This window comes from Heteronotia binoei, chromosome 1 (genome assembly GCF_032191835.1).
Source record: "Heteronotia binoei isolate CCM8104 ecotype False Entrance Well chromosome 1, APGP_CSIRO_Hbin_v1, whole genome shotgun sequence".
Classification (NCBI taxonomy): Eukaryota; Metazoa; Chordata; class Lepidosauria; order Squamata; family Gekkonidae; genus Heteronotia; species Heteronotia binoei.
In genome coordinates, this window is record NC_083223.1 from 14,323,296 (window position 1) to 14,350,913 (window position 27,618).

The 27,618-nt window shown below is 46.8% G+C and overlaps 1 protein-coding gene and 1 non-coding gene across 2 annotated transcripts in view; one reads left to right on the forward strand and one right to left on the reverse strand.

Annotated features, from left to right (window-relative positions):
* The window catches only part of CDC5L (cell division cycle 5 like), a 61,868-nt gene continuing 34,250 nt past the window's right edge, over positions 1 to 27,618 (forward strand). The window contains exons 1-11 of the mRNA XM_060231181.1: positions 1 to 233; positions 3,177 to 3,280; positions 5,362 to 5,523; positions 5,847 to 5,974; positions 7,952 to 8,051; positions 10,842 to 11,060; positions 16,391 to 16,535; positions 17,665 to 17,853; positions 20,141 to 20,289; positions 21,774 to 21,936; positions 27,093 to 27,257. Coding sequence (XP_060087164.1) covers positions 189 to 233; positions 3,177 to 3,280; positions 5,362 to 5,523; positions 5,847 to 5,974; positions 7,952 to 8,051; positions 10,842 to 11,060; positions 16,391 to 16,535; positions 17,665 to 17,853; positions 20,141 to 20,289; positions 21,774 to 21,936; positions 27,093 to 27,257 — 1,569 coding nt within the window. The 5' untranslated portion in view covers positions 1 to 188. The remainder of the gene's footprint in view (positions 234 to 3,176; positions 3,281 to 5,361; positions 5,524 to 5,846; positions 5,975 to 7,951; positions 8,052 to 10,841; positions 11,061 to 16,390; positions 16,536 to 17,664; positions 17,854 to 20,140; positions 20,290 to 21,773; positions 21,937 to 27,092; positions 27,258 to 27,618) is intronic.
* TRNAF-GAA (transfer RNA phenylalanine (anticodon GAA)) lies at positions 27,526 to 27,592 on the reverse strand. Its single transcript has one exon. It is a non-coding gene; the product is annotated as a tRNA-Phe (tRNA).

The following is a 27,618-nucleotide window of genomic DNA, read 5'->3' on the forward strand; positions in this document are numbered from 1 at the left end:
GGGACGAAGAGAGAACGACGAGCGCTTCCGTCTCCTCCAATCCCGAAGCTTCTCTGGTTGCCGTCTATCCGACCGCGCATGCGCATTGCCCCAACCGCTGTTTCTGCGGCGAGGAACTCGGGGCGACGGGCCTGGGCCGCGGCCGTTATTCCCCTTGTGCCTAGAGCTCGCCTTTTTCCGCCGCCAAAATGCCGCGGATTATGATTAAAGGAGGCGTGTGGCGCAACACAGAAGTGAGTAGCGCGTCCCTTTCTCTTCCTCTGCGCTCATTCCCGCTTGCCTGTCTCTTTTCCCTCCGGAGGCCTCTTCAACCTCAGTGAGGGAACGCCAGAGCGCATGCGCGGGGGGAATAGTGGGGTCTCTGTTGCGCGTGCGCGGGGAAAAGACTTCTGGTTCTGAATGGGTGGCTTGTGCAGTGGGAAGGAATCGTGCACCGTTGATGGTTTTTTTGAGATAACATAAAACGATGCTAGGGGCTGAAGAGGCTAATGGGCAGGCCTTCGATTCAGCAGGAGCTCACAGGAGCACAACTCCTGAACCTTTCTAATGCCCCCCTCCTCCCCATCTACCTACCTTGTCCATTGAATAGTAGGTGCAGCTGCATAACAATCCCTGGATTAGGAGAGCGGGCAGCCACCAGCAGCTTTGCCACACCTCCAGCAACCCTGATCTCTAGCCAGCCCAAGCAGGCCTTGCTCACCCGGGGCTCTCCTTTCTTGCACTAGGCTGCTTTTGGGTGGCGGGTGGCATGTGCTAATGAGTTATGCTGATGAGCTCCACCACCTAGTTTTCTAAAAAAAAACAAACGACCCCTGCTAATTGGATATCGTACCAGATCCTGGATCTCAGTATTAGCTGCCAGGCCTACCTGGGGACCAGTGTTCCCTCTAAACTGAGTTAGTAGGGTTGCCAGTCCCCCGGGGGGGGGGCAAGGGATCCTCTGGTTTGGAGGCCTTCCCCTCGCTTTAGGGTCATCAGAAAATGGGGGGAGGGGGTTTTGAAGGAAATGTCTGCTGGGCACTCCATTATTCCCCATGGAGACCGATTCTCATAGGGCGTAATGGAGAATTCATCTGGGGCTCTAGGGGGCTGTTTTTTGAGGTAGAGGCAGCAATTTTTCAGCATAGCATCTGGTATCTCTCCTCAAAACACCTTCCAAGTTTCATAAAGATTGGACCAGAGGGCCCAATTCTCTGAGCCCCCAAAGAAGGGAGGGACGGTGGCTCAGTGGTAGAGCATCTGCTTGGGAAGCAGAAGGTCCCAGGTTCAATCCCTGGCATCTCCAAAAAAGGGTCCAGGCAAATAGGTGTGAAAAAGCCTCAGCTTGAGACCCTGGAGAGCCGCTGCCAGTCTGAGAAGACAATACTGACTTTGATGGACCAAAGGTCTGATTCAGTATAAGGCAGCTTCATATGTTCATATGTGCCCCTATCCATTATTTCCAGTGGAAGGAAGGCATTTATAAAAGGTGTGCGGTCCCTTTAAATTGAATTGTTGGAACTCCCTTTGGAGTTCAGTTATGCTTGTCACACCCTGGCTCCACCCCCAATGTCTCCTGGCTCCACCCCCAAAGTCCCCAGGTATTTCTTGAATTGGATCTGGCAACCCTATGAGTTAGTGTGAGTCAGCTCACAGGTTTTAGCCTCTGGCTTGCACATTTTTGTCTTGGCTCAGGAAATGGCCCCAGAGCAAACTTACTTATGCGGTAGCTCACATTGCCACTTGCTCACAAAATAGAATTTCTGCTCACATGACTGCAGTGTAGAGGGAACATTGCCGGGGGCAGTGTCGAATGGCTACTATTTATTGTCCTGAGCTGCTTGACCCAGGCTAGCCCAGCCTTGGAAGCTATGTCAGATCGGCCCCGGAGACCCGGTTGCTATGCAGAGGCAGGCAATGTCAAACCACTTGCGAATATCTCGTGTCTTCAAAACCCTGCATGGTCAACGTAAGTTGATGGCACTTTACACACAGCTTGCTCAGGTTACCCAAATCTTGTCAAAACTCAGAAGCTAAGCTGTTCCCCTTAGTTTTGATACAAATGAGTTAGGTGTTCCACTTCCCCAATTCAGAATCCTTTTTGAGCCGCTCCCAGTCTGCTTTGCTCTCGCACTGTTAACCATCAGCCCTCAGCTGCCACTTCTAACTGACTCTCTCAACTGAAGAATTCAATTTGAATCCCAAATCCCCTGTCACTCAAGGGTCTTAGACATCCAAACAGCATTAACCATTTACTGTCCATCAGAATACACCAATGGAAGGGAAAAGGAAGAGGGATCAGTTTGACAGAATATATATAACTTAAGGTTCAGATGATCTTTTCCAGCCTGGGTTTGCTTTGATGAATGTGACGGGGAGGGATGGTGGCTCAGTGGTAGAGCATCTGCTTGGTAAACGGAAGGTCCCAGGTTCAATCCCCGGCATCTCCCAACTAAAAGGGTCCAGGCAAATAGGCATGAAAAACCTCAGTTTGAGACCTTAGAGAGTCGCTGCCAGTCTGAGTAGACAATACTGACTTCGATGGACCGAGGTTCCGATTCAGTATAAGGTAGCTTCATATGTTCATATGGCAGAACTCCACGTGGTCCTAATTCCTCTCGCTACAGGCAGCAGCGAGATTTCCTTTGCCCTTTGTACTCCAACCTTGGGGGGCAACTGGCAGCAGGAACCAAGTTCTTTCAGGGAAGAGACTGATCTCCCTTTGCCTTAATGTTCTGCTTGGAAGGGAGAAAATGTCATTTTCCTTTCTTCGCCACACTCAAGGTAAAACTGGCTTGATTAATGACACAGCTGAAAACAATAGCACATTGTGTACTTGTGAAATATTAGGCTTCTTGAGAACCAGAGTTGGATTGTGAGGAAGCACGTTATCAGGAGTGAAGGTCTGATCGATCATCATTTGCTTAAGGTGCTCTCAGTGGGCTCAAGGGCAAGGTGCGCTTGGTTGGAGGTGGGGAGGGTCCTAGCTGTAACCCTGCTCGCCTAGGTGTGATGGAATTTGTTACACAATCAGAGCGAGTTGTGATTAAATGGCGGTGAAAAGGCTTTCACGTCAACATCTTTTCTTCGCTTTCTGTATTTATGGGATGAACAGAGTGGCTTGTGCTCTGTTACGCTCAAGAATTCCGGAGAAGTGTTGCAAGAAATAACTACCCAAACTTCTTTTGGTTTTTAAGGATGAAATTCTTAAAGCGGCTGTGATGAAATATGGCAAAAACCAGTGGTCTCGTATTGCGTCCCTGTTGCACAGGAAATCAGCAAAGCAGTGCAAAGCCAGATGGTATGCAATAGAGTGTTGTCTTTGGGGGGAATTGGGGGCGTTAGCAGTAGGAAGTTCAGAATAATTCATCCAGTAAAGTTGATAAAGTAACTAAGGTTATGTATAGAAGTCAGAAATCCCTCATGTTGCAAGGAAACAGTAAGAAAGTATGCCAGCTGTTCTGAGGGGAATCCAAAGGAGAAATGAGCATCTTGCAGACACTCCGTATTGAATCACATCTTATATTTGCTCTCTCAGTAATCTTTTTATCCAACTCACAAGAGTCTTCGATAACTCTGAACTCTACAATATCCTGAAACAGTGGGTGAAATTAGAGTTAGTGGGATTCCTGCTCCTTCGGTCTTTTCTGTCCGGCATGGGATAGGAGAAAACCTCCTTCCATATGGAACTGCTCAGGTTCAGAGATAAGTGAGCTACTCTTCAGCTGCCTGCTACAGGGTGATCTAGTGGGGGGAGCCTTCCAATCTACTCACTCCCCCCCCCCCCCGATAATTCTTATCAGGGGCCCGGACCTATAATGATATAATGTTATTGCCAGGTGTTCTCTGAACTTATACAGCTGGACTCACTGCAGCAGTAAGAACGTAAGAGAAGCCATGTTGGATCAGGCCAGTGGCCCATCCAGTCCAACACTCTGTGTCATGCAGTGGCCAAAAGCCAGGTGCCATCAGGAGGTCCATCAGCGGGGCCAGGACTCCGGAAGCCTTCCCTCTGTGGACTCCAGAAGCCCTCCCACAAGCACTAAGGATACAAAGCACCACTGCCCCAGACATAATGCTCCTTCTGTGCCTTCTGGCTAAGAACCACTGATGGACCTCTGCTCCATATCTTTATCCAATCCCGTCTTGATCGGGTAACCATATCTTGATTGCATAAACAGCAGCTTACAGCAGGTTCAGTGCTGGTAGAGACTACAGTAGATTTCAGATTGACTGCTTGCTGCATCGATATCTTAACTTTTGAGCTTAAGGTCAGTTTAGAGCCGAGGTGTCAAACGTAGGGCCTGTCCAAGGCTGTTATCCAGCCTGCGAGCAACCGTTCATTACCTTTCTTGCCAGATAACGAAGGCTGTGCAGTACATATCTTTATACTGTCCCAGTGATAATAATGTGCAGTGGAAGTGGGAGGGTGAGCATCAGGGAGATACTTTGACAAGACACTATTAAGAGTGTGACTGTTGAAAGCATACTTGCAATTTGAGTAAAATGTTCTTTTGCCCTTTATAAAGTTTGTATCCCCTGTGCCTGGCATTACATTTTATGGCACTCCTCGGCCCAGCCCGACAAAATGATATTTATGTCAGATCTGGTCCTTGTGACAAATGAGTTCAGTGCCTCTGGTTCAGAGCCTTACAGTGCAACCCTGTAAGAATTACGTAGTCCAGATTAAGTTCACTAAAATCAGTGAGGTCAGAGTGGAGTGCCTCTGCATAATACGTTAACATGGCACTGTTATGGTTAGCTCCTGGGAATGCAAATATCAAATTGCAAAACTTGTGGGGTTGGAATCTGTCAAATGTCTGTGTGCTCCCTCTCGCAGGCATGGGTTGCAATTTTTGCCAGATTCCCCCTCCTTCCATGGCAGTCCTCCCAGCTCCCCCTTCATTCTGTTCCTTGGGATCCCCAAGGAGAAGAAGAAGACTGTAGATTTATACCCCGCCCTTCTCTCTGAATCAGTCTCAGAGCAGCTTACAATCTCCTTTATCTTCTTCCCCCACAGCTGACACCCTGTGAAGTGGGTGGGGCTGAGAGAGCTCTGACAGAAGCTGTCCTTTCAAGGACAACTCGTGCAAGAGCGATGGCTGACCCAAGGCCATTCCAGCAGTTGCAAATGGAGGCGTGGGGAATCAAACCCAGTTCTCCCAGATAAGAGTCCGCACACTTTCAGACTACAGTGGGGTGGGAGGAGTCGTGCATCAATGCAGGGAAGTTTTAGACAGGATCCAACCCTGCTCGTTTCATTCTTTCTTTGTGTCGTTAGAGCGCCTTGAGAGTTGTTGATATGACATAAGATTAGTTGACAAGAGTTTTCGTGTTTTATGTTAAGGAAAAAAACCCCTCACTTTTCACTTTGCCAATAAGGTACGAGTGGCTCGACCCCAGTATAAAGAAGACAGAATGGTCCCGGGAAGAAGAAGAGAAGCTCCTGCATTTGGCGAAACTTATGCCAACCCAGTGGAGGACCATTGCACCCATCATTGGAAGAACAGCCGCCCAGTGCCTGGAACATTATGAATTTCTTCTGTAAGTAGCTCTGTTCAGTAACAAACAACACCGCTTGTTTGATGTTGGGAGGTTCTTCGGGGCTTTTCCAATTGCAGAAGAAAATTGGGGGGAGGGGGCGGGATAGATAGAATTTGGGGCAGTTGTGAACCTGTCAGCTCTGCCCGTGGTTCTGCTGGGACTGTCTGCTTCCTAGGGAATTCAGACCCTTTACTGAGACCAGCTAGCGTTGGTGTGGGTTTCTTAGATGTGGGTTACCAGTGCTGCATTTCTTTTAGGATTCCTTTAAGTTCATCTTTTTCACATAAGTATCACCGCTGTCTCTTGGGCTGTCACCTTTTCAGGGATAAGGCTGCTCAGAGAGACAACGAAGAAGAAACTGCTGACGATCCTCGGAAACTTAAACCTGGAGAGATTGACCCAAACCCAGAAACCAAGCCAGCCAGACCAGATCCCATCGATATGGATGAGGGTATACTAGAGGAAATGTTTTGCGAACTTGGCTCACTTTCCCGTTTTCACTTAACGGTCTGCTTCTCTTGTGTGCCTTGCAAGTTTTACTTACTGGAATGGCCTTGGGTCAGCCATAGCTATCGCAGAGCTGTCCTTGAAAGGGCAGCTTCTGGGAGAGATCTTTCAGTTGCAGGGGAGGAAGGGAAAGGAGATTGTAAGCCGCTCTGAGATTCAGAGTATAGGGCGGGGTATAAATCCAATATCATCGTCATCTGTTAAGTTGTGTAATCCATACTTCAGTTCAACATTGTGACTTTCTGCATGTTACTGACATCATGCTAGGGGCCAGCCTAGCTGGACTTGATCTTACTCCCAGACACTACCCTTGAGAAGGACATTAGGTGATTTTTCAGTGCAGTAATAAAAATCCTTGCTGTTCTTAAGAACATCATCCTTTAACGGTACAAGTGAGAGTTTGTAATTCTGTTTTTATCAACTGAATCAGCCGTTTGAAAAGATACTGCATTGCATCCAGCCATCCGGCAGCAGACGGGAGTGCAGATTTTTGTTGCCTTCCCATCCTTCTCGGGGGGGGGGGGGGTTCTTTCTGATCCCAGGGAAGTTGCTTCTTAAGATCACAATATCCAGCTGCCACGTGGACTTGTGGAGCGACGTAAAGAATGGAAAGGGGCAGAATTGCTTCCTTCTGTTGGGTTTCTATTGCAATTTCACTTCCTGTTGTCATGAGTTAATTAAATGCATGTATACGCATGCTGATGTTTAGCCAGTGAGGGGTAGAGCCAATGAGAATGTGTGCAAGTATTTCCCGCTCAGGCTGGGTGTCAATATGCATAGTGACCATTGAAGGAAAGCCCTAATAGGCTAATCCATATATTTGGGAGGTGGTCTGGGGGAAACCATTTGGTCAGTTTTTATTGCCCTTTGTGTAAAGCCCTCAGATCTCCATGCAGTTAGAGTTTGGACTCAAGAGCGTCGAGATGTAGTCTAGAGACTAGATAGGATAATGAATCTTCCTTTTGTTTTCTAATAATCCCAGTCTACCCTTTCCTCATAGTGAAAGTAAACTACTTTATTCTTAAGCTAAAACGTCTGCCTGGCTTGTTTTTTGTGGTTCTCTCCACACAACTCTGCTAAAGGTATCTCTAAGCCCTAACAGTTTCCTAACCACATGATGGAAGAAGGAGGAGCAGTGGTTTTGCTCCCTTCCCCTTCTTTACAACAGCCCCCTCCAGAGAACACAGCTGTTTGTCTTAGGGGTCCTACAACTCCAGAAATCAGCTTGGCGTGTGCAGTCAGAAGGGACTGTTGGGCAGAGGGGAGTGTGTCAAAAATCTGCAACAGCTTACACCTTCTGCTGATAGGTCACCAGATTCAAACAAAATTCAAGTCTGGTAGCACGTAAGAGACCAACAAGATGTTTTGGGATATAACCTTTCAAGAGTCAAGAGCTTCCCAAAAATCTTTTGGGTCTCTTAAGGTGTTACTAGACTTGAACGTAGCTGTTCTACTGAAGACCAGCATGGCTACAATCCTGAAACAGATTCAAGATGTAGGAGTTGTATCATTCCTATATCCCTAGGAGAGAGAACTAAGCAATGTGGACTAAAGCTAAGGGAAGAGACATCCATAGAGCCAGTCAGGGCTTTTTTTGTAGCAGGAACTCCTTTGCCTATTAGGCCACACCTTCCTGATGCAGCCAATCCTCCAAGAGCTTACAGTAGGCCCTGTAAGAGGAGCCCTATAAGCTCTTGGAGGATTGGCTACATCAGGGGGGCATGACCTAATATGCAAAGGAGTTCCTGCTACAAAAAAAAGCCCTGGAGCCAGATGAGATTTTGAATGTTTTCAGGGCATCTGGAATCTGTACTTTGACTTGCTTTCCCCCACCCCCAATTTTTCATACTCTTCCTCTCTGTTTGTCTTCTGCTGACGGCTGTCAATGAGCAAGTGTTAATTTTCTATATTTCTTTTGCAGATGAACTTGAGATGCTTTCTGAAGCAAGAGCTCGTTTGGCGAACACACAGGGGAAGAAAGCCAAAAGGAAAGCAAGAGAGAAGCAGTTAGAAGAAGCCAGGTAGGCATGCCTTCTCTCATGATCAGTGTTCCCTCTACGCTGCAGAGTCTTGTGAGCAAAAATTCTACTTTGCTAGCTTCTGGCATAAAAGTTGTGAGTGACTGCATGAATTATTGTGCTCTGAGGTCATCCTTCCTGAGCTGGAGGCTAAAAAGCTGTGAGCTAGCTCATGCTAAGTCTGCTTAGAGGGAACACTGCTCATACGTTTGCTTTTCGTGGCTGATTTTCTATTGGTTTCATCCTGAGGTAGTGTGGGTCTTGTCTTTCCCAAGGTTTGTGTTGCTGTTGTTGTTGTTGTTTTTGTGGTTGGATTACTCAAATACTTGGTGGCCAAACAACAGAACCATCTGCATGCTACAATAGCTCCATTACTCTGAACCTGGGGTGGCCTAACTTGCTTAATATAAAGAGCCCCATAGAATAAACGACAGATGTTTGAGAGACGCAAGAGATGAATGCCAGATGTTTGAGGGGAGAAGGAAGGGAGGAAGGAAGATGGGGATGGGACAGGAAGGAAGAGATGGAAAGAAAGCAACTACCGTATTTTTCGCACAATAAGACGCACTCCCCCCCCCAAAAAAAAAAGTGGGGGGAAAAGTGTGTGCTTCTTATGGAGCGAAGGTACGTACCTTCCTCGGGGGGGGGGCGATCCGCTGCCTCCGCCTCTGATCCCGGCGCTTCCCCCGCGCCTGCCTGCCTGGCTCCAGCTCTGACGCTTACAGCAAGCGCCAGGATCGCTCCCTCCGCCCTCCGATCCCAGCGCTTGCTTTAAGCATCAGAGCTGAAGCCAGGCAGGCACGGAGAAAGCACGCCGCCCCCTCCACAGCCGGCGCTCACGAAGCGCTGGGTTTGCGGAGGGGGCGGGTGCTTCCTCCGTGCCTGTCTGCCTGGCTTCAGCTGATGCTTAAAGCAAGCGCTGGGATCGGAGGGTGGAGGGAGCGATCCTGGCGCTTGCTGTAAGCATCAGCTGAAGCCAGGCAGACAGGCACGGAGGAAGCACCCGCCCCCTCCTCAAACCCAGCGCTTCGCGAGCGCCAACTGTGGAGGGGGCGGCGTGCTTCCCCCGCGCCTGTGTGCCTGGCTGGGAGACAAGCAGTGAAATCGCTCCCTGCGAAGTGCTGGGTTTGCGGTGGGGGCGGAGGGAGCGATCTCGCCGCTTGTCCCCCAGCCAGGCACCTGCGTCTAATGGTCCGGAGCGTCTAATGGACCAAAAAATACGGTAAATGCCTTCTCCAAGCTGGCCAATGGGGTGGCAGGAGCTTCGAGAGCCCCACAATATGTGTGGAAGAGCCACATGTGGCTCCTAAGGTGCAGTTTGGGCAACTGTGCTTGGCTGACATGGCCACATGGATGAACAGTTTGGTCCAGACTCTCCCTTTTCCCTTCTGCTCTCAAAGCATGGCAAGGGAAGATAGGTAAGGACAGCAATGAGACTCGGAAAAGGGGCTGTGCTTTAGCGCAGTGATGCTGTGCTTCCTCCGTATTTTCATCACTCTTCCTTTTTTTCTTTGCATTTACTTTAAAAAATGGGGATGGGTTCAGATCACCAGTTGATCTAGGATGAACCCAGAGCAGATGATACAGCAGCCACATTTCAGACTGATTTGGGCAATGAAGACCATGGGATAGCCTAGGGCAGGGGTGTCAGACATGCGGCCCGGGGGCCGAATCAGGCCCCTGGAGGGCTCCTATCAGGCCCCCAAGCAACTAGCTGTCATCTGCTTCTTTCTCCCTCTCTCTTGCTTTCTTCTGCATCACAGCTTGCTTTGCAAGGCTTGCTCAATCCCACAGGAGGTACAGAGCAAAGCCTCTATTTTCTCAATTGGCTGAAGCTCCTCCTTTGGGGAGGAAGTGGGGGAGGAATAGCTTGCTTTGCCAGGCTCTCTCAATTGCACAGCAGAGCTACTGAGCCAAGCCTCTCTTCCTTTTATTGGCTGAGGTGCCACCCCCTCCTGGTCCCCTGGGGAAGGAAGGAAAAAGCCAGCGCTTCCTTTGCCCAGTTCCCTGGATCCCATGGGAGAAATACAAAGAAAGCACCTTTAAGACCAAGTGCTAATGTTTATTTTTTTAAATCTTTGTGTTTATCTGTGTCCTTTATAAAGTGTATATCTCTGCTACGTAATCATAAATAGGTACGCACATGGCCCGGCCCAACCCGACATGGCTCGGCCCGACAAGGTCTCATTTATTTATTCAGCCTCATAACGAATGTGTTCGACACGTCTGGCCTAGGGGGAAATGGCTGTCTGTCAACCCAGCTTGCCGTTTGGAAGGCAAAAATACTACAGTGCGCTGGAAGGCTGTGGTTCAAAGAGGACAAATGAGAAGTCATTTTAATACATTACTTCCAAAATATAGATAGCTTTTATTGGTTGAGGAACATCACTACAAGAAGGGGTGATTAGTCAGTGATATAGAGAAGTCGGGGGGGTGGGAATCTGCCCCAGCGTCAGTAAGACTACAAATATGAAGAAAATGCATCTCATGAGAAGAATGTGTCTGAACTGTTGTTAGTCTGGACATCTGTTCCACTCAATAACTGCAGCAGCAGTAAAGCCAAGCACGTACTTGACACTTTGTATTAAACGCATTTGATTGCTGAACTAAAATTGATGTCTTCTGCTGTGCTTATTGGAATTGAATATTTCTGTGGAGCTAAACTTGTCAGTCTGGACTCTGTATTTTAACACGGGGAATACATTAACGGCATCTCTTCTAAAAGTGGTCCGTATTTGGTGACCAAAAAACGTTAATTGAAAAAATTGAATTAATTTACATCTACCTTCTTAGGCGCCTGGCTGCCCTCCAGAAGAGGAGGGAACTCCGAGCTGCAGGGATTGAGATCCAGAAGAAAAGGAAAAAGAAGAGGGGAGTCGACTATAATGCCGAGATCCCATTTGAAAAGAAGCCGGCTTTAGGTTTTTATGACACGTCAGAAGAAAACTACCAAGCACTAGACGCGGACTTCAGGAAGTTACGGCAGCAAGACTTAGATGGGGAACTGAGATCGTAAGTTGGCTCTTGATGAAAAGATTGTACTCAAATGGCTAGCTGTGGGCAGAAAGAGGCACAGAACACGTGTCTGTGTAATATTCTCAACAAAGTGCATGTTACTGTATGATAAACCAACTGCTTATGATCTCTGATTAATTCTTCTTAGAATTCACAAGAGCTTGTAAGCGCCCACCTCTGATATTTCCAGTCATTACTTGAGAAAAGATTAATAAAATCTACAGCTAGAATATGTTGCCTGTTTGAACTCAGGAGGGAACTAATCAATGAAGAAAATTACATCCATATCAGTAATTGAACTGTCATGTTGGTCGTTTTTTAATTCCCTTCTTCTCCTTCATGATTCCTTGTTCCTTCTGCCTTTCGACTTCACCAGTCCTTGTCATATGGGAAATCCATATTTGTGAAATGCTGAAGATGTATAAGACCAATATTTTATATGTATATTATGGATGAATTACTTGAACTTCTTAGTGCTGAGCATCGGTTTCCATGTAAAATTTACGCAGTCCTAGAACTGGCTGTGTGACGAGACTCTGTTCAGGTTGGGTATGAGCTTGTTTTCTTTCCTTATGCACCATGTTCTTCTTCCCTTATGCTAGAGATGGAGGGGACTTGAAAAAAAATGGGGAGGGGGCTGTTTTCCCCCCCAAAAAAAACCTTTAAAAAATTTTTTTCTGGCAGAAAAATTGGGGCTTCTGGGGAATATTGAGAAAAAAACTTATGAAATATTTTCTCTTTTACAATGAGTGAAATGCTTTTAAAGACAGAATTGTCATGCTGTAGACATAAAAAAAAGGTAAAGGAAAGGTCCCCTGTGCAAGCACCAGTCGTTTTTCGACTCCGGGGTGATGTTGCTTTCACAACGTTTTCGCCACAAACTTTTTACGGGGTGGTTTTCCATTGCCTTCCCCAGTCCTCTACAGTTTCCCCCCAGCAAGCTGGGTACTTGTTTTACCAACCTCAGAAGGATGGAAGGCTGAGTCAACCTGGAGCCGGCTACCTGAACCAGCTTTCGCTGGGATCGAATTCAGGTCGTGAGCAGAGGGCTCCCGACTGCAGCACTACAGCTTTACCACTCTGCGCCACAGGGCTCAACTGCTGTAGACATAGACAGCGCTTAAATCCAAGTTACATTTCTGCTCCCAGAAGGACACCTAATCTTTATGAGGGGACATGCAGGGCTTTCATTGCTTCTCATCAGTCGTATGTCTTGTGTTATTCTTTTGACCTGATGTAGCTGATCTTTTTGCTTCTGCCTCCAACTGTTGTGACACAGACTGGTTAGAAAGTAGCTTATTGACCTCCTTTGCAGAGGAGAAAAAAAAAAGTCAGAAGGAAGTGGTGCAGAAACTATCAAAGCCTCAGAAGAAAGCTGAAATTTTTATTGAGAACTTAGCTCGCTCTAACCACATAGCACATATTAAGGAACACATGCTAAAACGGTATAGGGTTCACCAGCTTGCAGTTTCCTCTCCAGTTTGGATATATTTGCAGTTTTACTTGTACAAAATTGAAGCGTTTTTACCTTAAATTCCAAAAATATATCAAATATTGCAATTTGATGTGCTAAGTTATAAATGATGTGTTTTATGTAGTTATTTTTCTGTGACCAAAAATTTTATTTTGCAATATATTGGAATGAAATCATCTGTTCATCTATTCAAATTCAAATATACTTCTCCAATACATTACATATTTTCCTCCCCCCCCCACTCTTATTCATGACCTCCGCCGGTACTTAAAACAAATTAAAAGCATATTAAAGGTAAATTCACAATTATAAAATCTTTAGAAAGAAAAAAAAATTATAATTCACTAACCTTTTCTCTAATAATCACTTAGCACTTATTAAACACAACGCTCATAATTATTAATTCAATTCCAGAGTTCCCCCTATCTTAGTCTTATCTTAACTCTCATATATATATATTTACCAAATAGCTATGTTCTACTAATACTTTTATCACAATATCATAATACCTCTTTATCATTAAAAGTTCCATTAATGTTAACTACTAAATATCTTTTCACCGTTATAAAATTTTTACACAAAGAGTTATCTTTCAATAGCCCTTTCTCTATAATTCACTTAGTATTTATTAAACACAAAGCTCAAAGTTATAAAGTTAACTCTGGAGTTCCAGCTGTCTTAATCTTATCTTAACTCATATATGCATAATTACCATGTAACTATATTCTACTAACTCAATCACAATTGTTCACTAGCATTTAAAGTTCAATTAATGTTGTCATAAACTACTAAATGACTCTTCACCCTCCATTGTATTTCCACGTAACGTTGGAATTTACTCCAGTCTTCTTTAAACTTCTCCAAATCGTTGTCTTTTAAGATTCTAGTAAGTTTATCCATTTCACTCCAGTTAAGAACCTTTATGATCCAGTCCCATTTTTCAGGTATTCTGTCTTGCTTCCACATTTGCGCATACAATGTTCTCGCCGCTGAAAGCAAATACCACAACAATGTTCTGTCTTGCTTCGGAAAGCTTTCCATTTGTAATCCCACCAGGAAGACATCTGGTGCTCTCTTAATATTGTAACCCAAGATTTTCGAGATCTCCTGTTGAATCATTGTCCAAAATTGTTTCGCCTTTTCACAAGTCCACCACATGTGGTAGAAAGAACCTTCATGTTTTTTACATTTCCAACACCTATCTGAAGCTTGATTACTCATTTTTGTTAGCTTTTTAGGTGTCATGTACCATCTGTACAGCATTTTGAAACAGTTCTCTTTTATGTTATAGCACGTTGATATTTTCGTTGAATTCTTCCATAGGTGTTCCCACGTCTCCATCTGTATTTCTTTATTAAAGTTAATCGCCCATTTAATCATTTGAGGCTTCACCGCCTCTTCTTCTGCAGACCATTTCAATAACAGTTTATACATCCTTGAGATCAATTTTTCATTCTCGCCCAACAGCATTTTCTCCATTTCTGTTTTCTCTCATCTTATACCTGTGCTCTTATGTAGTTATTAGCGGCCCCGTGGCGCAGAGTGGTAAAGCAGCAGTACTGCAGTACTGTGATCTGAACTCTCTGCTCACGACCTGAGTTCGATCCCAGCGAAAGCTGGTTCAGGTAGCCGGCCCAAGTTTGACTCAGCCTTCCATCCTTCCAAGGTCGGTAAAATGAGTACCGAGCTTGCTGGGGGGAAAGTGTAGATGACTGGGGAAGGCAATGGCAAACCACCCCGTAAAAAGTCTGCCGTGAAAACGTGAAAGCAACGTCACCCCAGAGTCGGAAACAACTGGTGCTTGCACGGGGGATCTTTCCTTCCCTTTTCTTTATGTAGTTAACGCAGTAAAATTAACTTAGGTTTCATAGGACAGTAAGTGTTGCATATATTTCAGTTTTCCCCCAAATGTCTGGTGGAGGCAGGGGGGGGCGGGGTTTAAAAAAAACCTGGAAAAAAAACATTTTCCCCTGTGGGTTCAAAATTTCCATAAATTTTATGTTGCTGCACCATGCACAGAGCTCAACTGACATCTTCCTGGTTTGTGTCGAATCAAATGCCACTTTACCATAATGTCTGAAAGCAAGCGTTGGGAGAAATCCCCCCTTTTTCACAAACGGACTTCAGTTTGGTAGCTTCATCCGGTACCTCCATTCCCTCAAGACAGTTACATTTGGATTTCATGGCAAATTAGAATCTGAGTCAGTGCTTGCAAAAACAAGAACCCTTCATTCATGCTGCATGTGGGAGGAACGGTGCGGTGCAGTCATGGCATTGCTCAGGCGACTCATGCCCCTCACAAACAAGAGACAACTGCTGTCACATTATCGGACTGATAAAGTTAAAGAGTCGTGTTTCTCTAGAGCAGGGGTGGCCAACGGTAGCTCTCCAGATGTTTTTGCCTACAACTCCCATCAGCCCCAGCCAGCATGGCCAATGGCTGGGGCTGATGGGAGTTGTAGGCAAAAAAACATCTGGAGAGCTACCGTTGGCCACCCCTGCTCTAGGGAGTGTCCATAAGGTGGAGATATATCCCGATATAAGATGAATTAGTGTTAAAAAAAAAAAGTTTTGTTTCCTGAGTAAATGTTTAGATGCTGGAAATATAATGGCCCTCAGTTCTCCCTTGGACATAGATAACAGCTCCAGAACATGTAATTTATTTTATTTATTTACTTATTTATTTTATTGCATTTATATCCCGCCCTCCCCTAGCAGGCCCAAGGCAGCTAACAATAGTTGACAATACGTGGTATTAAGAACACGATACAATGCGACCATTAAAACAATTTGACAGGTAAAAGCAATTTTAAAATATAGTGTAATTCCCAATACTGCCACTAGGATCCAAATGGCGGGTTTTTCGTTCTTGTCGAGCGCCGCATCTGACGATGTTACAAAAGAATCGTTTTGGAGGATGGGCAATGGCATCAATATGATCCCCTTCACAGACTTAGCCAAAATGTTTGATGTTTCACAAAAACACAAGAACCTGCCAAATTGTTGACCTTTCGTGTTCGGTATAGTGACTGGCGGTAGTTCTGAAGGATCTGTCTTTTGCATCCTCTGCTACCTGATCCCAGATCTGGGGATGCTAAGATGTTACTCTGAAGGAAAAAAACTGTTAGGTAAGACAGACAGTGCTCCAGGCTGAGCACGCGTGTCTGTGACAGAACGGTGGAGGGACGGTGGCTCAGTGGTAGAGCATCTGCTTGGGAAGCAGAAGGTCCCAGGTTCAATCCCTGGCATCTCCAAAAAAGGGTCCAGGCAAATAGGTGTGAAAAACCTCAGCTTGAGACCCTGGAGAGCCACTGCCAGTCTGAGAAGACAATACTGACTTTGATGGACCGAGGGTCTGATTCAGTATAAGGCAGCTTCATATGTTCATATGTTCAACCGTAATTCCAGATGCTGTTGAATTGTGTACTTAAGGAAAATGTGGAAGGTACAATTCAGATAAACAGAGTTCCATGTGATGTGCCTTTTGTGAGACCTGTGCTTGGTAACACTTTTTAAAAAAATAAGACCTAGAAGATGCTATTGCTAATTTCCTTTCCTTTACCTCCTCTGCCACTCCCCTTTCTGTTTGCACACATATGAGAAAGGGAGAAGAATACAGGCAGAACAACGTTTTTGTTTGTGTAAAAAAACCCCTATGTTCTAGCTTAACATTTATCTTACAAATTGCTCGACTTCAAATAACCTTCAAACAGCTTAGCCTCAGTAATGCGATTCTTCTTTTGACGTCCAGTAAGCCATCTGATGAGCTCTGATACGCTGCGTCGCAGTTAGCAAGATCTTTCCTGAAGAACGCTATTTTTAATTTAGTTGTGGGATCTTTCCTTTTTATTAGGGAAAAGGAAGGAAGAGAGCGGAAGAAAGACAAGCAGCAGCTGAAACGGAAAAAAGAATCAGATTTGCCCTCAGCGATACTTCAGACTAGCGGAGTGTCCGAATTCACCAAAAAAAGAAGCAAGCTGGTGCTTCCAGCTCCTCAGGTAAATGGCCTTTTTGGCGTCATCGGACGGGGGGCGGCCTGCGAAAATCAAGCTGCTTTTGTGTCATAGCCACCGCAGAGGAAGATAGGTTGCCCATAGGACAGGAACAGGACAAGAACGCACAGGAACGCGGTTCCGGCTGTCTTGGCATCAGGGAGTGTGGCCTCATATGCAAATTAGTTCCTGCTGGGCTTTTTCTACAAAGAAAAGCCTTGGTTGCCCACAGAAAGAAACATTTAAAGGTGTGTAAGTAAGCAGCATCTTTCCCTGAAGTTTCTTGAAGTTTATCACCAGGGGCAGAATTGAAGCAGGAGCTCGTTTGCATATTAGGCCACACACCCCTGAGGTAGCCAATCCTCCAAGAGCTCACAAGGCTCTTTTTTGTCAGCTCTTGGAGGATTGGCTACCTCGGGGTGTGGCCTAATATGCAAACGAGCTCCTGCTAGAATTCCACCCCTGCTTATCACCCAATGGATACAGCTCTACATCGATGATACTGCTCATATCCTTCAGAGCCCTGCATTATTTCCGTGCATCACTCTTTGCGTAGCTCTGCCCAAGATTAGAAATCCCTTCTTTTCCATGTCTGTGCCTCTCAGGATGGATGAATGGGTGGATGGATGGATGGATAGACAGACAGATATAAAATTAAATAATTTTTAATCTTAATCGACTGAGAGGGGGGAAATTTGGCAGCTGCCAGGCTAATATTAAAATCCACTCCTGCTGTAAGATACAGCTTTTACAGCTCCTCCTGTGCTTTCCAGAATAGCAGTGCCAGCGTCCTTCGCAGCTCTGCAGCATTTCCATGCACCACTCTTTGCGTCGTTCCGTCCCAGATTAGAAATCCCATCTCTTCCGTGTCTGTACCTCTCAGTATCATTGTGGTTACTGTCAGAGGTGATTCCGGTTAACTGCAAAAACGGTGGTGGATGTCCCACTTGGCCCAGCCGGGTGGAAGAAGTCAAGCTGCTCTTGCCAAATGCCTGCCTGCGTTCTGTGCTGCCAGGGGTTACTCTGATACAGTCTGTCTGATGTTGGGGTTGAGCTTTTAATTGTTGGGTCCCTCTGGATGCCTTAAGAACCTGGTTGTGCATCGCACGGTCCCTGAGCTTCTCTTTGCTTCAAGATTTCAGATACAGAACTTGAGGAAGTGGTGAAGGTGGGCCAGGCGAGTGAGATTGCACGTCAGACGGCGGAAGAGTCCGGGATTATGAACTCCGCTTCCAGCACGCTCTTGTCCGAATACAACGTCACCAACAACAGCATCGCCCTCCGGACACCCAAAACGCCAGCAGCTCAGGATAGGATCCTGCAGGTAAGGCTGCTTTTAAAACGTTCACGTTCAACTGGCGGTCGGAGACGATAGTTTTTTTTTTCTCAGCTGCCTGCTTTTTAAGTGCTCTGTGATGTGATGTCCTGGTGGGCAGGCAGCAGACGTCCTGTTGCCCTGGCATGGTGAGAATGAGCCCCTCACCCCTGATGCCTGGGTGGAAATGGCATCACCGGTTGATTTACTTGGATCCAGGGCTTTGTTTTTTTGCACCAGGAACTCCTTTGCATATCAGGCCACACACCCCTGATGTAGCCAACCCTCCAGGAGCTTATAGGACTCTCAGTACAAGGCCTACTGTAAGCTCCAGGAGAGGATTGGCTACATCGGGGTGTGTGGCATAATATGCAAAGGAGCTCCTGCTAGAATTCCATCCCTGGACACACCTGATGTAGCCAATCCTCCAGGAGCTTACAGGGCTCTCTGTACAGGGCCTACTGTAAGCTCCAGAAGAGGATTGGCTACATCGGGGGGTGTGGCATAATATGCAAAGGAGCTCCTGCTAGAATTCCATCCCTGGACACACCTGATGTAGCCAATCCTCCAGGAGCTTACAGGGCTCTCTGTACAGGGCCTACTGTAAGCTCCAGAAGAGGATTGGCTACATCGGGGGGTGTGGCATAATATGCAAAGGAGCTCCTGCTAGAATTCCATCCCTGGACACACCTGATGTAGCCAATCCTCCAGGAGCTTACAGGGCTCTCTGTACAGGGCCTACTGTAAGCTCCAGAAGAGGATTGGCTACATCGGGGGGTGTGGCATAATATGCAAAGGAGCTCCTGCTAGAATTACATCCCTGGACACACCTGATGTGGCCGATCCTCCAGGAGCTTACAGGGCTCTCAGTATAGGGCCTACTGTAAGCTCCAGAAGAGGATTGGCTACATTGGGGTGTGTGGTATAATATGCAAAGGAGCTCCTGCTAGAATTACATCCCTGGACACACCTGATGTGACCGATCCTCCAGGAGCTTACAGGGCTCTCAGTATAGGGCCTACTGTAAGCTCCAGAAGAGGATTGGCTACATCAGGGGGTGTGGCATAATATGCAAAGGAGCTCCTGCTAGAATTCCATCCCTGGACACACCTGATGTAGCCAATCCTCCAGGAGCTTACAGGGCTCTCAGTACAGGGCCTACTGTAAGCTCCAGAAGAGGATTGGCTACATCGGGGGGGGGGGTGTGGCCTGATATGTAAAGGAGCTCCTGCTACAAAAAAAAAGCCCTGCTTGGATCGAAGCAACATAGAAGGTGTCTGTTGAAGGGAGGAGTAAGAGGGTAGACCAGGCAGAACTCAGCCTGTTGAGATCCTCTTCTCAACAAAGGTGAACTTTAACCCTATGCATACTGTTTGTTGTTCGGTCAGCTGAAGTTTCAGGCAGGTGGGTGCGGTGGCAACGATCAGGGGAGGGGAGGTCGCTGCTCCCCGCAAGAAGAAGGGGATCCACAAGGACAGTGGTTGAAGCGCCTTCATTTAAAACCTTGCTTAGGCATGATGGAGTGGGATTCATATTTTAAAGCGTAAAGGCGCGCCTTGTTAATTTCTCATTAGCTCTTGGTTGTGGATGCTTTAACACAGGGGTGTCGAACTCATTTGTTATGACAGGCCGGGCCATGAGTGCCATGAAATGTAATGCCAGGTAGCAGAGCTATAAACTTTATGAAAGGACACAGACAAACACAATTAAAGATTTTTTTTTAAAAAAGACTCAAAACATACTTAAAACATAGCACTCTTTGGTCTTAAAGGTTCTTCCTTTGCATCTCTCCCATGGGATCCAGGGAATTGGGCAAAGGAAGCTCTGGCTCTTTCCTTCCTTCCCCAGGGAACAAGAAGGGGGAGGAGCCTCAGCCAATAGAAGGAAGAGAGGCTTGGCTCAGTAGCTCTGCTGTGCGATTGAGGTAGCCTCCCCCCCTTCTCCTTCCTCCCCAAGAGGGCAGCCTCAGCCAATGGAGAAAATAGAGGCTTTGCTCTGTAGCTCCTGTGCATTTGAGCAAGCCTGGCAAAGCAAGCTGTGATGCAGAAGGAAGCAAGAGGGAGAAGGAAGCAGATGACAGCCAGTTGCTTGGGGGCCTGCTAGGAGCCCTCTGGGGGCCTGATTCAGCCCCTGGCCTGCATGTTTGACATTTTGGCTTGCTTGTAAGGGAGTCCACACACACACAGCCTTATCAGCAGGTGACCAATCAGTGAATAGCAGGAGCACAATTTAGCACTGTATCTTTTGACATCCAATGTAATGATGACTTTGGCATGGATTCCTTTGTGCTGTACAGGAAGCCCAGAACTTAATGGCTCTTACGAATGTTGACACGCCCTTGAAAGGTGGCCTCAATACCCCCCTCCACGAGAGTGACTTTTCTGGTGTAACACCTCAGAGGCAGGTTGTTCAGACTCCAAACACTGTCCTTTCCACGCCTTTCAGGTAAGTCAGTCTATTTGGTTGGAAGGGGCTGTAACATTTGTGCTTTCCTGCAATTTAAGTGACAATTTTTTTTTTGTCGGTTATCCTAAACGAACATTGATTCAGTGAGCAGCCAGTAGACAGCACCGATGGACCTGGATCTTTGCCATGTTCCCCTACGCCCCCAGCAATTCATTCTGACCCCAGGAAAGTTGATTCCTAGAGTCGTGGGAGCTGTGTGAACTGGGGGGGGGCATTGAGGAAGGAATCCTCTCACATCAGCACAGCTGTACTTGAGGCAGAGGGTTTGGATCCTTTTTCTAGCAGGAGCTCCTCTACATATTAGACCACACCCCCTGATGTAGCCAATCCTCCAAGGGCTTAGAGGGCTCTTAGTACAGGGCCTACTGTAAGCTCCAGGAGGATTGGCTACATCAGAGGGGCATGGCCTAATATGCAGAGGAGCTGCTGCTAGAATTCCACCCCTGTAGCCAATCCTCCAAGGGCTTAGAGGGCTCTTAGTACAGGGCCTACTGTAAGCTCCAGGAGGATTGGCTACATCAGAAGGGCATGGCCTAATATGCAGAGGAGCTGCTGCTAGAAAAAGAGCCCTGCTGGAGAGGGATGTGGCTAAGACCCATAGTCTGTATTCCAATAGATCACAGGATACCTTTCGAATGTGGGGACTGTGTCACAAGGGGAGTAAAGTTTGGGAGCCTGCCCTTATTTAGGGCGAATGGTCTTGTTTTTGCTACTTACCATGCAACCACGTTCACCCCAGAATCTCACGATGTGTCAGGCTGTTCAGTATTCCCGTACACTATACTCTCTCCTTCTGTGTTTCAGTAAATGACAGAAGAGTGTTAACTGAAGCTTGTAATATAGAGCTGTGGTAGATGATCCAGTAGGAAGTCATCTGTCACTTGCTTTTCCTAATCTTCCCCCTTCCCCAAAGCATTTGATAACAATTTAACCTTAACTGTTCTCCCACTCCACACCCATTTTCCCAGTATTTCTATACATTTAAACTAGATTTTAGGTAAGGAAGAGGCTCAAGTCTTTAGAACCCAGATGTGGGGGAGAGGTATTCTGACAACTGCATACATTAGATCAGGGGTAGCCAAACTGTGACTCTTTCACACGTATTGTGTGGCTCTCAAAGCCCCCCACTGCCCTGTCAGCCAGCTTGGAGAAGGCATTTGTTTCTTTAAATCACTTCTCCAAGCCAAGCCAGCTAGCAGGCTTGAAGAATACATTTAAAGTTAAAGTTGCTTTCTTTTCACCTCTCTCCCCCCCATCTATTTGCCTGCCTGCCTTCTAGCGGCTCTCAGATGTCTGACATTCATGCCTTGCGGTTCTCAAACCTCTGATGCTTACTCTATGTGGCTCTTACATTGTGCAAGTTTGGCCTGCATTAGATTGAAAGCTGTGTGCATGATTTGTGTGGCATTGCTGGGATGCGCTGCACTAGGGCAGAGACATCTCTTCCTTCCCCGCCCCCCCAGGACTCCTTCTCATGGAGCCGAAGGACTGACTCCTCATGGTGGAATGACTCCAAAGCCCGTCGTAGGAGTGACGCCCGGTAGGACTCCACTGCGCGATAAATTAAATATAAATCCTGAAGAAGGAATGGCAGATTACAGCGATCCATCGTACACGAAGCATATGGTAAGTAGCACATGGTGCCGGCATGCTTAATTTTTGTCCTTATTCATTACGCCAGATATCGCCCTTGTATAATGAGAACAATGTACTTAAACCTCCAACACATAAATAATACACAAAACACTAGTGTTACGCATAAATAATACACAAAACGCTAGTGTTACGCATAAATACCATATTTTTTGCACCATAAGACGCACCCCCCCCCCCAAAAAAAAAGTGGTGGGGGGGAGTGTGTGCGTCTTAATGGAGCGAAGGTACGTACCTTCCTCCAGGGGGGGGCAATCCGCTGCCTCCGCCTCTGATCCCAGCGCTTCCCCCGCGCCTGCCTGCCTGGCTCCAGCTCTGTAAGCGTCAGGATCACTCCCTCCGCCCTCCGATCCCAGCGCTTGCTTTAAGCATCAGAGCTGAAGCCAGGCAGGCAGGCACGGAGAAAGCACGCCGCCCCCTCCACAGCCGGCGCTCGCGAAGTGCTGGGTTTGCGGAGGGGGCGGGTGCTTCCTCCGTGCCTGTCTGCCTGGCTTCAGCTGATGCTTAAAGCAAGCGCCGGGATCGGAGGGCGGAGGGAGCGATCCTGGCGCTTGCCAGGCAGACAGGCACCGAGGAAGCACCCACCCCCTCCGCAAACCCAGCGCTTCGCGAGCGCCGGCTGTGGAGGGGGCGGCGTGCTTCCCCAACGCCTGTGTGCCTGGCTGGGAGACAAGCGGCGAGATCGCTCCCTCTGCCCCCATCGCAAACCCAGCACTTCGCAGGGAGCAATCTCGCCGCTTATCTCCCAGCCAGGCACGCAGGCGCCGGCATGCTTCCCCTGCGCCTGCGTGCCTGGCTGGGAAACAAGCAGCGAGATCGCTCCCTGCGAAGTGCTGAGTTTGCGGTGGGGTTGGAGGGAGCGATCTCGCCGCTTGTCTCCCAGCCAGGCACCTGCGTCTAATGGTCCGGAGCATCTAATGGACCGAAAAATACGGTAATACACAAAACACTAGTGTTACTTATGAAAAAAATTCAAAATGTTGTAACACACACACTGTTGCCAATAAATACAATATCTAGAATAACATAAACCAAACCACCAAGTTCCATTACAGTTCCGGGCTTCCAAGGAAATATGTAAAGACTTGTACAACACTCAAAGGTGAGATAAATATATTCTCCAACTGTGCATAAAGTATGTTCTCGACGGAATTTCAATTGCTATATTTCCTGTTTCGATTAGTATCTTTGTCAAGAGATGCGATTAGTATCTTTGTCAAGAAACAGGAAATATAACTGTTGAAATTCCATTAAGAACATACTTTATGCACAGTTGGATAATATATCACCTTGTTGTACAAACCTTTATATATTCCTTGGATGCCTGGAACTGTAATGGAACTTGGTGTTTTGGTTTATGCTATTCTGGGTATTGTATTTATTGGCAACAGTTTGTGTGTGTGTTACAACATTTTGAATTTTTCTCATACTAGTGTTTTGTGTATTATTTATGTGTTGGAGATATTAAGTACATGGTTTTCATTACACAAGGGAGATATCTGGTGTTCTCTGGTTGTTTAGTCTTTCTCCCCATCCCTGTTTTTTCTTTGTTATCCATTGCACAGCGTAGAACAGAGCATTCCGAAATGGAGAGGGATACTTCCCAAAACAAATGGATCTGGTGTTTTCTGAGCATTACTGTGGCCAGGCTCTCTCTGCTGGCAGTGCGATAGAGGAGGGGGAGGGGTGGATCATGAAGATCCATAGGAAAAGGAGATGAGAGGGTATGCTTTAAAGCAGTGGCCCCCAACCTTTTTGGCCCCAGGAACTGGTTTTGGGGAGGACAATTTTCCCATGGACCAGCCGGTGGGGAGGGCGGGGCGGTGATGGTTTTTGGATGATACAATTGTGCACTTTATTTTGGCGTGGTGGTTAAGTGCGCGGACTCTTTTCTGGGAGAACCGGGTTTGATTCCCCACTCCTCCATTTGCAACTGCTGGAATGGCCTTGGGTCAGCCATAGCTCTCTTATCTGGGAGAACCGGGTTTGATTCCCCACTCCTCCACTTGCAGCTGCTGGAATGGCCTTGGGTCAGCCATAGCTCTCTTGTCTGGGACAACCAGGTTTGATTCCCCACTCCTCCATTTGCAACTGCTGGAATGGCCTTGGTTCAGCCATAGCTCTCGCAGTCCTTGAAAGGGCAGCTTCTGGGAGAGCTCTCTCAACCCCACCTGCCTCACAGGGTGTCTGTTGTGGGGGAGGAAGGTAAAGGAGATTGTGAGCCACTCTGAGATTTGGAGTGGAGGGTGGGATATAAATCCAATGTCATATTATTATTAGTACTATGACTACATTGTAATATATAATGAAATAATTATACAACTCACGGCCTGGTTGCTAACAGGCCACAGACCAGTACCGGTCCACGGCCCAGGGATTAGGGACCCCTGCTTTAAAGTCCGCAGAGATTCTCCTGTAGGAAGGAAGCCATCAGCAAGAGCATGAAGCTTCTCATGAGGCCGTTCTCTGAAGCGTTTGTATACGTAGCAGACGTCATGGAACAGGAACTGTTCAGTCCCGAGGAGAGAGTCTTTCCTGCAATCCCGCCCACACCTCCCATTCCTGAGTTTGGCTCCCAGCTGTAAATACAGGACCTTCTAATGAACTTCCTGTCTTCACAGAGCAGAACTTGATGCTTTCCCCCCCCCCCCCCTGGGGTGCCCCAGGCTTTCAAAATTCTTTCCACTTCCTTGGAAATTTCTAGCTCTGTTCCTTAACACTGCCCCGTTAGCTGTGCCACAAGCAGCGTTTGTATGAGTATTCTCCTGAAAGCTTCCTATCTGATTGTAGGCATTTCCCTCTGGGTTTTGACTCACAAACTTGGAAGTATATTTTGGATGGGCTTGTGTTTGGGGCTTGCAAAAACTGAACTCCCTTATAAATCCAAAAGGGAGTACCTGGCTTCCCATTTGACTTTCAAACGACACTGTCCTGTGCAAAACAGACGGTCCATCTCTTCCTTTGCTCTCAGAACAGCAATTATTTTATATAGTTATATGAGCATATGAAGCTGCCTTATACTGAATCAGACCTTTGGTCCATCAAAGTCAGTATTGTCTTCTCAGACTGGCAGCGGCTCTCCAGGGTCTCAAGCGGAGGTTTTTCACGCCTATTTGCCTGGACCCTTTTTTGCAGATGCCAGGGATTGAACCTGGGGCCTTCTGCTTCCCAAGCAGATGCTCTACCACAGAGCCACTGTCCCTCCCCAAGTTACAAGGATTGCAGTCACAATAACCTTCACAAATACCAAGACATGCAGGGCTCTTGCCCTTAGGAGGTTGTGGTGCATTTTATTTTTTGCACGCGTGGTCGGAGAACAGGTCTTGGAATCCTCCCTTTTTTAGGTAACCCTGTTATTGAAGGATTTTGGCAAGGCAGGTGACATCCATGCTCTCCAAGGAAGTAAGAGTAGGAACTGGTTTATGTCCTACGCACATTGCTTATGCAAGCCATCCTGGCTGGCCGTCTCTGGACACACACTTTGCACGGACCAACATCCCTTGTGGTCTGGTTGACCAGAGATGATTGACAATGTCTTCAGTTGCTCTTGTCCGTATCTGTGGGGGGCTGCCGCACTCAGAATTAGGGGTGAGCACGATCCGAACCATGAAGCAAAGTTTGTCATGAATTTTGTGTTGTTCGTGGTTTGTGAACACGAGTCCATGACCGTCATGAACTTCCCTGAGCTTTTAAAGCAAAGCGTGGTGATTCACGGTGGTTTGTGGATAGAGCAGAAAGCAAGGGTTTAAAGAGACTCCCAGTTCCCTTGACACCCTGCTTGCTGTTCCCTGCAAAAGCTGCAAAAACAGCTGCGCTTTAAAGGGACTGCAGAAATCCCTCCCTATAGCCAGTCTCACATGTCGATGCTCTGTTTTTAATACATTTCACCCTTTTCTTTCTTCTCTATTGCACAAGACTGCTTCTGCTATGACACAGGAGTGGAATCTTTTATTTTTATGTAGTAATTTATTATGCTAGTGTTTTGTTTAGTATTATATCTGTTAATTTTATTGTGGAATTATTATGTTAGTTGTGGTCTATATTTATTACTGAAGCATTTATTTTGTGTCATTGCATTGCTTTCAAGTTTACCTTCCAGTCTGTATCTGAGCGATTTTAGCTGTATTTTTCACAATGCCTGTTCATGTTGTTCTGTTTATCTTTGCAATCGTCAATAAACTTTTGTTGTTATTTTTTTTTTAAAGGGACTGCGGAAGACAGCTCCAAAACCCACTTTTTTTTGTTATTGGTCCATGAGAATATTTTTTTCCCAACAGTTGGACCATTTTGGTGAGCCAGTTTGGTGTAATGGTTAAGTGTGCGGACTCTTATCTGGGAGAACCAGGTTTGATTCCCCACTCCTCCATTTGCACCTGCTGAGATGGCCTTGGGTCAGCCATAGCTCTGGCAGAGGTTGTCCTTGAAAGGGCAGCTTCTGTGAGAGTCCTCTCAGCCCCACCCACCTCACAGGGTGTCTGTTGTGGGGGAGGAAGGGAAAGGAGATTGTGAGCTGCTCTGAGACTCTTCGGAGTGGAGGGCGGGATATAAATCCAATATCTTCATCTACCTCATTGGGTGTCTGTTGTGGGGGAGAAAGGGAAAGGAGATTGTGAGCCGCTCTGAGACTCTTCGGAGTGGAGGGCGGGATATAAATCCAACATCTTCATCTACCTCACAGGGTGTTTGTTGTGGGGGAGGAAGGTAAAGGAGATTGTGAGCCGCTCTGAGACTCTTCGGAGTGGAGGGCGGGATATAAATCCAACATCTTCATCTACCTCACAGGATGTCTGTTGTGGGAGAGGAAGGGAAAGGAGATTGTGAGCCGCTCTAAGACTCTTCAGAGTGGAAGGCGGGATATAAATCCAATATCATCTTCTTCTTATCTTCTTTTGTAGCTCTTACCTGTCCCATTCTATGAACTCAGAACTGATTCTACTGTATAATGAAAGTTGTGTTAATGAAGGACTCTGCCTGGGCCTGGCCCAGGCCCAAAAGCCAGTTAAAATGACAGAAAACGGGATTTTATTTTTAATTTTTTTTAAAAAAAAAACTTTATTCCAGTTTTGATTTAGGAAAATGCACACATAAACCCATGTTTGATTTAGTAAACGACTTCCACTTTCTCCCAGGAGAGGGAATCCCGTGAAAACCTGCGCCTGGGGCTCCTGGGCCTTCCTGCTCCCAAGAACGACTTTGAAATCGTCCTGCCGGAAAATGCAGAAAAGGAGCTTGAGGATCACAACGCCGACGACGCCTACATAGAAGATGCGGCAGATATGGATGCTCGCAAGCAGGTAGGGATAAGTTCTTGAATTCACACGGGAGCAGGGTTTGTCATGCTGTTTATGCATAGTGAAAATTGAATTACGATGTACTGAAAGAAGGACGAGTGGAGCGTGATTAATTGAGCTGGTCAGTGCAGTGAGATATGAACATATGAAGCTGCCTTATACTGAATCAGACCTTTGGTCCATCAAAGTCAGTATTGTCTTCTCAGACTGGCAGCGGCTCTCCAGGGTCTCAAGCTGAGGTTTTTCACACCTATTTGCCTGGAGCCTTTTTTGGAGATGCCAGGGATTGAACCCGGGACCTTCTGCTTTTCAAGCAGATGCTCTACCACTGAGCCACCGTCCCTCCCCCATGGTAGAGCAAGAC